The sequence below is a fragment of the Manduca sexta genome, chromosome 14, assembly GCF_014839805.1.
Source record: "Manduca sexta isolate Smith_Timp_Sample1 chromosome 14, JHU_Msex_v1.0, whole genome shotgun sequence".
NCBI lineage: Eukaryota > Metazoa > Arthropoda > Insecta > Lepidoptera > Sphingidae > Manduca > Manduca sexta.
Genome location: NC_051128.1, coordinates 11253585 through 11269672, shown reverse-complemented (window position 1 = coordinate 11269672; position 16088 = coordinate 11253585). Strand labels below are relative to the sequence as shown.

Here is a 16088-nt window from a genome sequence, read left to right as displayed (position 1 = left end):
TTTTTCATACAAACCTGACTGACAATAACGATTTGATGCAGTCGTTTGGAAATTATGCGCGTACAAATATTTCGGTGATCCATTTTTATTTATATATAAAGGTTACGGACTAAAAAAATAATAGATAAATTCGCCCACTATGCGACGCCCTAGCCCTCGTCAGTATCTTTCAATTCCAACTCTATAATAAACATACGTCACGCATTTATCCCCTAAGGGGTATGCAGAGCCGCAGCCAGGGCACCCATTTTTCGCCAAGTGTGCCACGCCCCATGATGTGATTGAGGTAAGCCTATCATCATGTCGAATATAAATTCCAGATTCCAGGCTGATACGGAACAGAAAAACCCAAATATCACTTTGCCCGATCCGAGATTCCAACTCAGGACCTCGGAGCACTGCCGTACCGCGCATGCAGTACAACTTTGTCACTAAGGCAGTCTCTATAACACAGAACTATAAAAAGCCAAATAAAAAGGTCATTCAGTTAAAGAAACATAGAGACCACGTAATGGGTATTTACATTAGAAGCATTGAGATCTGAGACCATCATATTCCTATAAGCATCTTTAAATAGATTTGACCAAACCGCAGAATGGAAGCAAATAATGAATCATGTCCGCACTGATTATCAAATAACGTTTACGCAAACCTTATACTAAGCTACGTTGATTTAGTCTGTTAGACCTTCAAAAGAATAAGGTTTGTACTTTAAGGCGAAGTAAAATCTTCTAGAATATCTTATATCATACAATATCTCAATTAAGACAAAGCATGTACAGGATTACAGTTTGCTGGTGGTAGGATATATTTTGTATCCGCCTGGGTAAGTACGCAAGGTGTTAAATCCCGCCATAGCGGCCCACGTAAGTGTGTCGCGTTCCGGGACCAGCCTGTGTATATCCGGTTCCAACAGGCCGGCATAATTGCGTCGACTGCCGAGGAGTAATCATTTCTAATCAGTCGAATTTCTGTTGGACCCCACTCCTCTTACTTAGGTGTAGTAGAGTCGCATTTCCCTGCACGTATAAACATTTGTGCATATATCTCGAAAATCCGCCAAGATTTCTTTAAAATTACACGCAGAAACCACCAAATAAAATTTTATGTTGGGCACATAGATAAACCAACTCCGCCTCATCCTAATTTTTACCCGTAAAAGTACAAACAAGACCTCTATTTCCTGCAAGATGACCAACTCGGTTACCAGCTGGAAGACAATATCACCTAATCAAGTAATGAGCGAGTGTCGCCACTCCACACGGTGTCAACTGTCAATTGCATTAGCCAATACGCGCTATTGAATTATCTTGTTGAACGGGCGGGGGCCAACTGCCGACCGACACCGCACTGCTTGAGCTCTTAATTGTTAGTTAATTGTACAACTCGAATTAGTTGGACGTTTATATTAGTGGTAAGATATATCATAGTCGGTAGTAAATGATTATTTTTAATAGAATTTATAAAACACGTCGACAAAGAATATTGTAAAATGTTGTATTCCGGTTTGAAGTTGTGTTAACTGATGTTCGGTTATAATACTAGAATCGCTAGGTAATTTGTTTTTGAGGAAACGTAACGTAACATACCAGAAGCCCATCTCTTGATTAAAATATTTTTGGTTAATGTAATCCTTTGCTTGGGTTTCTAAATATAATTTTCTTTTTCACTGTATGTCCTGGATAAATTCCCCGATTTTATACAATAATAAACACTGAACGCTAACAAGCAAAACTCGTACATCCTGCGCTATATATAAACTTTCCGGGAGTTTGTACGTCACATATTTGTCCAACGCTGGAAACAGCTCCGATATCAAACCGCAGTCTATATTTAGATAGAGTTAATCTATGTAATAAGCTACGGTTATGAGGTAAACTTTAATGTTTGAGTTGTGGTGCCAATGAACAGGTAATCACACGCACTTCACGTCTTTGTGCCTAAAGGGTAGGCAGAGGTATAACCAGGGCTTCTCCTTTTCGCCAGTGTATTCCATTCCATGATGTGTAAGAAAGCGAGTTATCGCCATATTCGGCACAAATTTTTGACTTTGGGCGTATACTATAAACCTAATACCTCTTTGCCCGACTTGGGATTCTAACCCGGGACCTCAGAACTGTATATCGCGCACGAAATACTACTACTCCATCAGGACAGTTCAAATAATTACATCATTATATTTAACTTATTATAATAAAGTGTATTATATCCTACATCTGATCATAAGTTGATTTCTGGCCGCAGCCGAAACCTAGGCTGATTAATCGGCTATCGGCACAAGATTCGGCCGAAGAACGGAAACCGAAACTTTAGTCGAACACTAGTTATTTCTCATATATGTCAAAATATAAAACGCAGGGATCTCCGACGGACTTGCATACGAAAGTCACCACTTACCTATAATAATACTATTAACTAATCGGTCTGTATGTTATGCAATATAATTACTTCACCTTGGTTATATACCCAAGGGTCGACTCGGGTCACATCTGTACAGTGTATTATATAGGTATTGTATGCTATGCACATACAGTTAGATAATTAATGTCAGAGATCAATTTACAGGTTTTATCTATACTATTATATAAAGCTGAAGAGTTTGTTTGTTTGTTTGTTTGTTTGAACGCGCTAATCTCAGGAACTACCGGTCCAAACTGAAAAATTCTTTTTGCGTTGGATAGCCCTTTGTTCGTGGAGTGCTATAGGCTATATATCATCACGCTATACCCAATAGGAGCGGAGCAGTAATGGCTGATATCAGGAACTACCGGTCCAAACTGAAAAATTCTTTTTACGTTGGATAGCCCTTTGTTCGTGGAGTGCTATTGGCTATATATCATCACGCTATACCTAATAGGAGCGAAGCAGTAATGGCTAATCTCAGGAACTACCGGTCCAAACTGAAAAAATCTTTTTGCGTTGGATAGCCCTTTCTTCGTGGAGTGCTATAGCCTATATATCATCACGCTATACCCAATAGGAGCGGAGCAGTAATGGCTAATCTCGGAAACTACCGATTCGAATTGAAAGATTATTTTTGTGTTGAATAGCCCTTTGTTTGTGAAGTGCTCTTAGTTATATATCATCACGCTATGACCAATAGGAGCGGAGCAATAATGAAACATGTTGCAAAAACGGGGACAATTTATTAGTTTTGAGAGCTTCCGTTGCGTGCGCTGCGTAAACGGTTAAAGTTATGCAACAATGATGTATGACGGGATTGTTCCTCTTAAAAAGTTCTAAAAAATATATTATAAAACAAAGTCTCCCGCTGCATCTTTCTGCCTGAACGTGTTGAACTCAAAAACTACCCAACGTATTAAGATGAAATTTGGTATGGAGACAGTGTGAGACCCTGGGAAGAACATAGGCTCCCGGGAAACTACTACTTTCATAACGGAAAACTTTAGCCTGAAAAACTTTATAACGCGGGCGGAGCCGCGGGAAACGCTATATTTTATATTACAGAAATCGAACCTGCGGTTTCTCACAACCGCCTCATCGCTCGCTGTAAAGACTACATCATCTTTTGTGCTAATTAAAAGCAAGAAGAAATAATATCATTCCAACGACTCGGTATTTCCCAAAACAGTAATTTTATAATAAGGAAATAAAGATCGATTCAAAGACAGCAAACTGATTCATACAATTTAAAATATCTAGTGAGTTTTTTGCCATTAAAATTATAGTTTAGATTTTATTACTATGAGAAAAACAGAAAGGTTCACACCACTGCGTTAACAATTAACGTCAGCGACTTTACGTCTCACTCTAAATAAATCATTTTATACAATAATCCATTGGTTTACATAAAATTACTAATACCGTACCATAACAGATATATTCCAATTTTGTTAGAGTACTTAGCTTTTTCTTATATTAGTAACACTGTAAAAGAATAGAGTTCCCGACTACTGTGTATTGCGCGTTTTAATTACGTTACAATCATTCAGTTCGTTTAATAACTTATGCATATGCTAAGGTCCATAAAATAATATGACGTACTAAATGATATCTCGCACGGGTAACATTAATATTCAGTTTTCCACTGCATTAACAATGTGTTACCAAGCACTGTGACATTTAAGTACGCCATTTGCGGCAAACGTTCCAAAGGTGAAGGAAAACATAAGAATACCTCGGTGTAGACTTATATGAACGACTAAGTTGTTAACGCGACTGTTTCCGAGTTTAAAGCTCGATACTCACACTGCAACGGGTATTTTTTTTGCTTTGAATGACGAGACGAGATTGCCGTTGGCCAGCTGGTAAGCGACCGCCCATGAATAATAGAAACACCATCCAACAACTAGAATTATCAAGTATTGTTTAGTATTCCACTGCGCTCGCCATCCTGAGACATGAGATGTTAAGTCTTATTATGTCCAGTAGTTACACTGGCTACAATGTCCTTCAAACTGGAACACAATAGTGACTAAGAAACTGCAGAAATAAACATTGCGGTGGGACCCAGGCGGACTCCCACATATGAGATTACTACCTCCAGTGAGAATTGTTTTGAAGTGGTATTGTGGAAAACCGAGGTGAAGTGACTGAAAGTTTTTCCAATGCTTTTTTACCAAGTATTTAATCAATATAAAAGGTTTATGTATGCTTATTATCCTGGCTTGTCATGCTGCGTTAGGTAAGTAATACAGTTTAGTCAGTACCTTCGAACTGATTTTAAAAAGACCAATACTAGAGTTTCTTAGCCGTTCTTTTCGGAAAGAAACTGATTTCCGAACTGGTGGTAGATAGGAAATTGACGGAACCTAAATAATAATTTCTTATATTTACGTGAATATTAAGATATTAAAATAAAAATTATTTTACGGTTTTATCGCTTTTTTTTATATTATAATTTTCTCCTGACGTTTCGAAGACTGTAGCCTTCGTGGTCACGGCGTGGACTGGGGTGTTGGTCATCCGCAAAGTCAAAGTTACAATTTCCACCTACATTTTACACTTATTTAAAATTTTTAGCTGTTGGTGATCGAATCTACACGGAATGAGCTCACAGTATAAAACCGAGATAAAATCCGTAAAATAGTTTTATTTTAACGGAACCTACATGCCAAATAAGTTATTTCATTTCATTTCGATGCACTCGATGGAGCGAGCGGATATTTCCCATGTGTACGGTTTCTATTCCATAGATTACAAAGTATATCCAGTAGTCTGACACTGTTACGTCGACCCCACGTTGGAGTGCCACTAGGACTAGTAGGTTACAGACTGCTTTATAGGAAATGAAAGTATAATAAATCCAATATGGCGAATAACGTTACAAATTGTTTGTACAGTTACAATTAATTTTTTACGTCTCTAATCCGCTAACAGGAAAATATGTTATTATTCAAAAACCACCGTGGCTCTGTTATTGGCTGGTTGTGAACGGCAGGGATAGATGTCGGCGTAACCTATATTTATTTCTAGTTTTTTTATTTACGGGCACATTAATTGATCCCACTGCACCATTAGGTGACTGAATAGAATATCGACTGACGAGAGATGATTACCTCTTGGCAGTCGACACAATTATGCCGGCCTGTTAGAACCGGGCCCAGGCATATACACAGGCAGAGTTGGTACACCTTGTGTATGGTGGTCGGTATCCGGACGGATATAAAATACATCCTACCACCAGCAAAAGTTAGTTAGAAAAATACACGCGTGGTCTAAAATGGTAGTCGAATTCAGTGCCTCGGTCTAAACTCTATACACCGAGGGAACTAGATGCAACTCAGTACCTTTACTAGCCTTTTATGCACCCGTGTGTCCCAAAACTAGACCCCGGTCTGGTCGTTTATGCGCCCCTCCAGGATCTGTACCCTACGCCTGATCATCGCTGATCCTTGTTACGGTAAAAAGCGACTATATTCATTAAACCATTTCTTTTTACTTATGTCGAAGAGGTATAAGCTTACTTATTTACATAGATGTGTCATTAATTAGTAATCCAGGACAAAGGAGTATGTGTATTGCTTTATGATTTAATCATTTTGACATGTTCTGTGTTTACGGTCACCCTTGTAGCGCTTCTTGAGTAACAACTTCGAGACCTGGTGGTAGATTACATTTAAAGTTGAGAATCGTCTGGCGTTAGTACAATACTTAGGGTCTGTAAACAACTAGTGAATTATGTTTTATTATAGAAAATATCGGTATCCTTACCGACCGCAAAAGCAACTTTATGTCATTGTCATCATCATCCTAATAAAGTCCATTGTGGCTTCACATAGGCCTCGCCTAAAGGTTTCCAGACGGACCTGCAAAAAGCGACCTGCATCCGGTGTGTTCCTGCGACGTTTATCAAGTCATCTGTCCCCCTTGCAAAGCAGCGCTTGCCAAGCAACTACTCCAGCCTATAATGTTAAGGTGTATACAGGATGGCCGGCATTATTTTCGAGATCGTCATGGATACTCCGGTTAACCCTGAAGCGAATCGCCGGAACTAGCCACTACGCCGAGTTGTTGACTACGTAGATAAGTGATGGTCGCTATCCAATAGGGTATAAAATATCGACAACATTCCTACCAGCAATCATGCTGTAAGTATTTGATGTACCTTCATACAATTATACCGAAGTTGCGACATGTCCTTAACGACGTCTTAACTAAGTGTTAAGGAAGTCGCATATTAAAAACGGATATGGAGTGTCGCATGCGTTCCTTTCGACGTAATGAATACTTATTAGTTATAACTTACTATAGGGTAAAAAGTGCCTGGGAGAAAGTAAGTAATCAAACGGGAAAAATCGCTTGAACTAGCTGGGTTTCCTGCGTTTTATATCAAGTTCTGACTAAACATTGTTTTTTTTGGCTTCTCCAGCAAGTTTGTACACGTGCAGTATAACGATGGGAATATTCTGATGCACAACCAACCTAAAGGGAGTACACATTCATTAAATTAATGCGAACCCTGTTATATTGTACTTATACTTATGATTTTCGATGTGTACCTACTTAGGTAATAAACGTATCTACTTACTCATTATTTATACTTATAAGTAATGATTAAGTAGATATGTTTATACATATATTCTCCCAATTGCTTCTATACTACTTACTTTATAAACAATTAAATATTTTTGTATTTTGATAAACTAGTTGATGAATTCGCACAAGTTCTAACAAGTCCTTGCGGAAATGAATGGAAGACCTATATTCACCAGGGGAGTGTGGACTTCCTGATACTAATGATTATCGAAAAAGGTGTCATTTTCTTATAGTGTTAGATGTTGCTCGCACTTTCGCCTATGTGAAATATTTTACCGGGATAAAGTACCACTGTAAAATATTGTCCTGGCGTAAAGTAGCCCATGTCATGTCAGCTTCAGGACCTCAAACCAACTCCATACCAAATTACATGGAAATCTGTTTTTTAATTTTTTGTTTATCGCGTTCCGATAAACAAATTCAGCTGGGGGAATTTTATTTATAATACGAAGTGATAAGGATAGATTTTAATTAAATAGGTACGCCTTGGAATAAGGCAGACTTATGAAACAATGTTACCTAATTAGATACCTTTAATTTGACTAAAAATGTTATAGAAGCATTCATAATAAGTATGTTAATGTTCCCGTACGTGGGATTGTGGAAGTTTTCGATATTATATGGTGTGATTCATTACAATTAATACCTAATCTTTCGCTTTATAAATTAAGGAAAACATTGCGAGGAAACGTGCATTACTGCCAATTGGCAGAAATTTCCAAGATGTATAGGGAGGTATTGTGTTTAATCACTGTAGACATTAGGTTTTAAATGGGTTAAACAAAAAAAAAGTGTATAAATATTTACTCGATTTAAAAAATGTATTACCTACTTTGTTAAAGATGATCATGGATTTCAATATGACAATAGACTAGTTTTTGTTACATAATATACGGACGTTATGTGTTTTTATTGACTCAGACAGATGATCTAACAGCCAAGGAGAAAGGAGAAGATCCATGGACACCCTCCTTTTAGGATTAATCGATATTCGAACATAAACATGAAAAGATGAAACAGCTTTCGATTATTTATGATCTTTAGACTTTATTTGAAAAAAAATTAGGTATTATTGCTTTCTAAAATTGTCGAATGCAATTAATTATACATACTTATTACTATAAATATGGACTGAAAAAAAAACCGCATAAGTACAGATATTTCATAATTAAAAAGAATTGTATTTTATTCTATTATACTGCTCCAAAAATGATCAGGTCAGTAGTTATATCTGCATAACAAAACATTGGCCGATATCATGCGACTAGTGTACGCGTGTATTTTATCACAAAACAAATAAAAACATATCGACCGATTATTTTCAATCTCATTTTGAAGCCGTGCCAAATTCTCCGGCGTGTGCCCGTCATACTACAAGGAAAATATTTTGAAGACGCCTCACAAGTCAACGCATGTTTTGCCTATGGTAATTACTTTATTTACATGTAAATAGAAATAAAAACACACACTATTTACAGGTTGAATCCACTTCAATTCCACTGTTGATTTCTGATTCAAATATTATGTTAAAAAATATATATAAATGTATCATACAGTGTGATTCATTTCTCGGAAATTATGGTCATGACTATTCATTAAAGGAAACGTATTAATGTTATTTTTGGAGTACAAGCAATGAAATATAAAATAAAATAATTTCCAACTCACGTCGACGTAAATCCGATTCCTCTCCATTTTCTACACTATAAACAAATCACTGTTGAAATCTCAAAACACTACACAGCCAGTCACAACTTTCCACACATATTGCAAACTAAATAACGACGAGTTCGTGCGCTTATATATGTTAGAAGCTCGCACATTTTTCGTACTACACAGCACAAATTCACATATAAACTAAAAACTTCACTGACCGACGAACAAAACACGGAAAACAAAATATTTTACGCGGAGCAAAACCACCTTGGCAGTACAAACACGGCCGAATGCTTCGCCCGACTATAGCGCCTACATCTACCTAATGCTGTGTGGTGAAGCTATCGTGTTAGAGGAGGAGAGGTTATTGTTTACATACGAAAATAGGTTGATTAGAACGAGACGCATATAGGTCTCGTTGTTTGTGACTAGTATCCGGTAATCCCGTTCAAGATTTTGTATTGAGGTGTTTCGTCCGTACATGGTGGTCAGTGGTCAGTAATGACCCCTTTTAATAATTTTGTTTTCAAAATTCAATAGAAATGGCTGAATGGAGGAATTCCTTTGTGTGCGCTTGTTACGCACTGATAAGGAAACTGAGTGTTTTTATTTACTTTGTGCATTCGTGTGCGGAGATTGAGCGTCTATTTATAGACTGGCAGCTATTTTTAATTAGAATTTTTCTATAATTACACCTGCAACGTTTCCATTTTCCACGTTTGGTGCTTTATCTAATATGGCGTATATTTATTTTATGCGTTTCGACTTACAAACCATTTCAATTTATATATTCGGTAAATGCTTTATGTAGGTAGGTAATTTTAATGAATACAAAGAACATCATATTCGTCACCATGACCAAAGTTGAAATTTAAATCTTATTCAAACAATAAGTAAAACAATGGTTTTAACATTTAGGTTTTTTGAATATATTATTCAGGACAATGTTTTTCCTCTTCGGGTTATAAATGATTCTTATTATAATATGATATTAGTAGGTAATATAAGGCAGTTGCTGAATTTCCTGAGGGAATTTCCATGGTATATGCAATCAAGAAACACCCTTCTTATTCGTGGGCTGGGGTGCCATAGACGATCAGGCTAATCTTGCGTCATATAACATAAAGTCTTTTTTAAAATTTAAAAACTGGCTCTGTTATTTTCCCCCGAATATAACCAGAATCTCATAAAATTTCAAAAAACATATTTGTAGTTCACTGAACTTCAAAATATCTTTTATTGTGCACACAAAAGTCAAGGTAAACTCAAGAAAAACTTATCAGTCTACCTTCTCTTTTTCCAAAAAGCAGTGCCAGTTATTTTTGTAAGCATTAATTATAAGGCTGAAAAAAAGACCATGTTGCATTGGTCCTTCGACCCGGAATTGAATTAATTTGTCAAGAGTTATTAAGGCTAAAACCCTCTAAAATGGCCATAAAGTATATTTGAATATAGGTAAATAATAATATCAACAGAAGCGATAAATATGCAACCCACAGACGGTGTAATATGAATCCATTTAGCCTTAGGGCATACGAATATTTGTTAATTTCCCGTCGCTCAACGATCGATAAGATTTACAAGTTAGAACGCGTTATGAGTACTTGTTAATATTAACACCGAAATATCTAGTACTACAGAATATGTTATATATATTCAATTTGTGTGATACTTTATTTTATACTATATCATTGGGTACACTTAACATTTCAGATAGCTTCTTTGTTTGTATCTTGTAATGAAATAGAGAGACTTCACGTCCTCCACTTATATAAATAAAACTGCTTTTTAATTTATAAAACCCAGCCACACATTCTGACGCTTTATTAGGCTGAAGGAACACGTGAAAGTGCAACGATGCAAATACTATTGGCCATATGTATTCCGTCCCATAGTGTGATAGGAGGTGAGTTTATCGCCATATCGCACACAAATTCTAGACTCCGGGCTGATACTCTGTAGTAGAAACTAGCATCACCATAGAGAAAGTAAAATTCAGTAAAATTTCAAAAGCAGTGGAAAATTTGGTGGATATGAAATGAAAAATATGTCACAAATAATTTACAGATAATTTATATTTTATGGTAATTCAAAAAAGATTTAAGTTAAAACTTAAAACTTTCAAATCATGTAGAGTTCCTGTTACATTGTATAGAGCAAATACGACAACCTTTATATAAGCTACAAAGTTTTATCAGGCGTCCGAGGATATTTCATAGAATTACCTATCGATTTTGCTTGTAGTTAAAAACTAAAGTTAAAAAATTCACATAATTTTCATTCAATCAATATCTATGCTATTGATTAAATGAATATTAATTGACATTAACGATTCGAATTCCATCTTATACAGACACTAAATTCCTAGAAATTAAGGATACTTACAGAATGTCAATAAGTTTGGGCGATTGCTATTCGTTAATTGTACGCCCGATTCTAATGTCACATTAATTTATTTTTACTGCCCTTGGAGCGACAGGTATGTTGTGAGTTGTAATAAATTTTACGGAGGAGGTGATTACTAACAATTAGATTTCACTTGGTAACAAGACCGTCGTCGCCATATTGGACGCAGGGGTGCGGAAATCAGCCTGTGTCACCTTGCCAAAAGTAAATTATGTTCCCTTTGTAGATGGGATGGGCATAAAAAAATTGAGCGCACCTTTTTCAGACGACCATCGTCTTCGCTCCCTTGGGTTTTACGCCCAGGTACTACGCAACCCCATGTAAAGACGGCCCTGCTTGGCAACGAATATTAATAAGCAAAATAGAAACACTCTTATAATCTCCTTGGTCTATTAGCATCATTGTAGACTGCGGTCTGAGAAGTCCTGGGTTCAATTCCCAAGCCGGACTATAAATTTAATATTTCTGATTTAATCGATAAATGACGCGGTAACAGTTACCCAGACGGACTCTCACATATTAGAACCCTACCACCCAATATAGTATAACTGTGAGTAAGTTTAAACTTGGTAAGCTTTAAATAGTAAAAAAGGTTGAAAGCAATATGGGTCTATTGCACTCTGAGCTATTTGCCTTGCTATGATGCGATAGCTATACTTCAAACTGGTTTCATTGGATTGATTGGCATCGCTAAGGAGCTGGTCGATCTATGACTAGCTTTACGGTCTACCACAATGTAATCGTAATTAAAAATATCACCATATGAGTAATACACTGATGGATACAAAAAAAATTTAGTTCTTTATTAAAAAGAATCTAGTCGCACCCTCGTTCTTAAAAGACTATTCTTCTACTTCGTAAAAAACGTCGCTGCTACCACTAAAACTATTATTACAATAATTTTATGACAGAAAATGTATGAGCGTCTCCCACACATGGACCGACATAGTTCAATATGTATAGAGATACATGTCCGATCAGATCCAATCAGTGACACAAATACATGAACAACGCAATGATTGGGTTTCGCTGCGATTTCACGGCGCAGTTTATCCGCCTGCTAGCCGTTAAGTTTTATCAACAGCTGATAAGCGCGGAACCCCTCGCCTCAGCTATGTGGGTCGGTGGTTGCTGCCTATATTTCTACACTTGTATTTGTCTTGGGTTGCGTTGTGGAAAAAATTAGGGGTTTTCACGAATGTCTAGGTTGTGTGTCTTATTGCAGCAGTAGTTGTGGTTTGGATTCTGATTATCCTAAAGCGTTTTAGTTGTAACAGCTCCCAAGAAAGTAGCAGAGGAGGAGAAATGGAAATACAAAGAAAAAATCGTCGTAACACATTGCTGATGTTCACTACTCACTGTTATCTGACCAAGAAAGCTTCAATAGTTTACCTTGATCAACGGAACTGAAGACTACATTAAACTAGTTTTTAGTCTTCTCGTGAGGCAAAAGGACTAATTAGTACGCCTGAGTGCAGTGCAGCTTGCTTTTACAGTATTTGCCGACAAACAAGCAAGCTGGTTTTAAAGCTTCCGGAAATTTTTACTCGTCATACGAACACAATATATTGTCACTTTATAGTTTTTGTATGACAGAGTTAATGCCTCGAAAAAGCTTAGTTAGCCATTCGAGCTCTAGGCAATGTCTCCATTTCTCAATAGTGATTCTACTACCCGAAGTATTCAGTTTGAATCGTTGTATCCACCTGCCTAAATGCTAAAAATAGTTACATCAAATTCAGTTCATCTTTTGGTAGGCCTCGTCGTCGTGATTTGAGTACCACTGCTTCGCATATTTCTATCGAAGTAGATGTGTGATTAAGGGGTATTATGAGATTTTACATAATAAGTATAATTAATATGATGAGCGCGATGCAGTGGCAGGCAGTTAAGTATAAGATCTTTGCGCTGCTACTCTTACTCAAACGCTTTACCCAACTATAAAAAATCCGACATTTCTCAAAACCGCCAACACCGGCCACAACCAGCGACATCACAAGGTAATAGTAGAAATTTACAATTGTTTCAGAAAACACTTGTGGAAACACACTAGTGGCAGTAGCATGGTGGTGGTGCGCGGGATCAGTTCGACACTCGGACACCGCGGCGACCCGAGCGGATTGAGCAAACTGTGCCCAAAGAAGTTTGTTCGCCCCGACTCGTGTCGTCACGGCGTACCACCAACACCTGAAGACACGTGACCCATTCGATTCGGACTGTGAGTGATTTTTCCAAGTTTCCACGGTGTTCTGGCCACGTGTTTGACACACGTATGGTTTTGAAAGTTTAGTTTCTCGTAAGTTCCAATTTGTAATTTTTTGTAATTATTTGTTTTATGTTTCTCTAGATGAAAAATATGAAATGATGCACAAAGTTTTAGTAGTTATTAGTCTTTTCTATTAATTTTCTTCTTCATGTGCCATTTTTAATAAGTAATTATGTACCTACTTAAAAAGTTAGGCAAAATGCCCGTATCTCAGCAAAAAATAGGTACATTATTTTCAATACAGACTACCTACCCAAGTAAATTTTTATATTGTATTTAGCTCTATGATAAAAACGTCCAACAATAGATATATGATTTTCTTATTCGTTAATGTGTCATTCCTTCTATAATTCTACAATCACTGCACCGTCACTGCACTTAGTGTCTGCTTATTTCTGGATTATTATCACCTAAATATCCATTTTCCTTCACATATTCGAATCACAAAAATGCTTTTTCAGAAACGTTTGTATTATGATAATGAAGGACTAAACATGAATTTATTATTCAAACATATTTTTCGTACGAAGCTTGTGTTTTAGACTAAATTATCCATCTGAATATGATTTTCCCTTTATTGAGAAACATGTTGCACCTTGCGCTATTCATCCAGTATTTTTAAGACACACATTTCTGATAGCCAAAGGCTTCATGTTTGCAATAAGTAATTGATGGATTTTAATTTGCTCTACTGGTCCAGTACCAACCAAAAACAGAACCTCATCTCATCTATACTTATAATAAATCTGTAGAGAGGTCAATTCTGTACATGAAATATATTTCCAAAATAACTATCAGGGGGTGATTAGGGATCGATACTGATGCCAAAAATGCAATTAGTAAATTTTTTGTCTGTCTGTCTGTATAACCGTTATAGAAACAAAAACTACTCGACGGATTTTAACGAAACTTGGTACACTTATTTGTCATACTCCTGTGCTGGTTATAGTATACTTTTCATCACGCTACAATGAATAGGAGCAGAGCAGTGTAGGGAAATGTTGGGAAAACGGGAGAAGTTATTCCATTTTTTAAGCTTCCGTCGCGTGTGCAACCTTAATGGTTAAAGCTACACAGAAATCATGTATGACGGAAATGTTCTCCTTAAAATTATGTAAAAATATCCCACGACAGCATATGTCTATCTTTTATGGTTGACTCACAATAACACGTGTAACTCCCGATAGCTTAGCAGTTCGAAGCTTTCTCATTATATTTGTCTACTCTTATGTTTATAACACTCTCAGTCATCCCTAATTAAAAAAGTTTACATTATTAAATATTCCATAAAAAAGAATCATAGAAATCGGGATAGAAACACCAAAGTTATACATGAAATACGCTAATAATAAGCCATTACCCGTGAATACTGAATCATGCTATATGCTTCCTTCGATTTCACCAGGATCTCATCATCAGACCCTGACCGGACAATCGGACCACCTGCATACCACCATACATTAAAAAAACATCCCGACAAATTGAGCACCTCCTCCATTTTTGAAGTCCGAAATCCACGCGGGCGAAGCTGCGAGCGGAAGCTAGTTTATCAATAAATGGGTATTAGCCTCTTTTCTGGCTGGGTATTTGCCAGAAAAGAGCTACAAATGCAAATAAGGTTAGTTTTCGTACCGAATATTTCGTTCAACTTTTTCATTCAACAGTAAAATAGAAGTTAGGTACAGATTTTTTCTTATTGTAAGAATGCTCTGGTGTTGCGAATTTAGGTGGCAATCGCTACCAAAAAATTCTGATTCTTTAATGACCAAAAATATTAGCTTTCTTACACCACTGCGTTTTCGAATTGAACATTTTATTCTTATATATGGTGATGAAAACCTCTGTCTTGATTGTGGGACTCTTCATCTAGGTACATAGATTTGTAATATTATTATTATTGTGGGCAAGTTTGAACCTTGAAATCTGAAGTCGCAACCCTAGGGTGCCTTAGGATGGGGAAAAAGTCTAGCCATAATGCAGACAAACTGTACTTACCAATAGCGCTATTTACATAGATGCACGTAATATTACGTCTTATGAGCATCTAAACAAATTCTTTAGATCAAGAAGTTAGTTGCATCCAATGTCCAGGGTCATTTTATAAATTAATAAGAGGACCGGGCCGTTCACCTAATAAGTATAACTCACTAACTGTACAACACCATCCAGCAGTCTTACAAAAAGGATTTTACATTAAACCGCGGCCATTTTTACAACCAAGGCAAAGCGCGGTACACACTCGATTTACTTTCCAATTTGTGTTCCGGCGTCACGCCGTATTTGATTATTTTATTTGTCCTAATAGTTTAAACAAAATAGGGTAATGTACGCTCGGATTATGGAACAAATATGCAAGAAATTATTTGCGCGCGTAAAGGACGGAGGTACCTATTTTATGCCTATAACCAGTAATGCAGACTAGCATTACCTATTATGGCTACCGTCGGGAAATACAACGCGTCTCGTCGATCGACAACGACAGTCCCTTTGCCGTGTCATATAAAAAAAAAGAACGAAACTTGACAGCAAAGTTAGGTATAGAGTGTGTGAGTGTGAGATAACCTATAATTTTTTTTTCACTTCCCTAATAAGAACAGTATGTCAAAGTTGCGAACCACTGATATAAATTAGTTTGTTCAGTTTAACGGCTGGTTTGTAAAAGCTGACCCAGTTGGGTGGTTAATGACTGCATTGTTAGCGCCATTTTTCCAATAACGCCGCGATAAACCATTTAAATGCAAGTTCTTACTGCCCCACATTG

General features: G+C 36.8%; 1 protein-coding gene across 1 annotated transcript in view; it reads right to left on the bottom strand.

The window, feature by feature from the left end:
* LOC115447057 (protein halfway) overlaps window positions 1-8978 on the bottom strand; it is a 31387-nt gene extending 22409 nt beyond the window's left edge. The window contains exon 1 of the mRNA XM_030173975.2: window positions 8668-8978. Within this exon, the coding sequence (XP_030029835.1) occupies window positions 8668-8694 (27 nt within the window). The 5' untranslated portion in view covers window positions 8695-8978. The remainder of the gene's footprint in view (window positions 1-8667) is intronic.
* Window positions 8979-16088: the final 7110 nt, after the last annotated feature.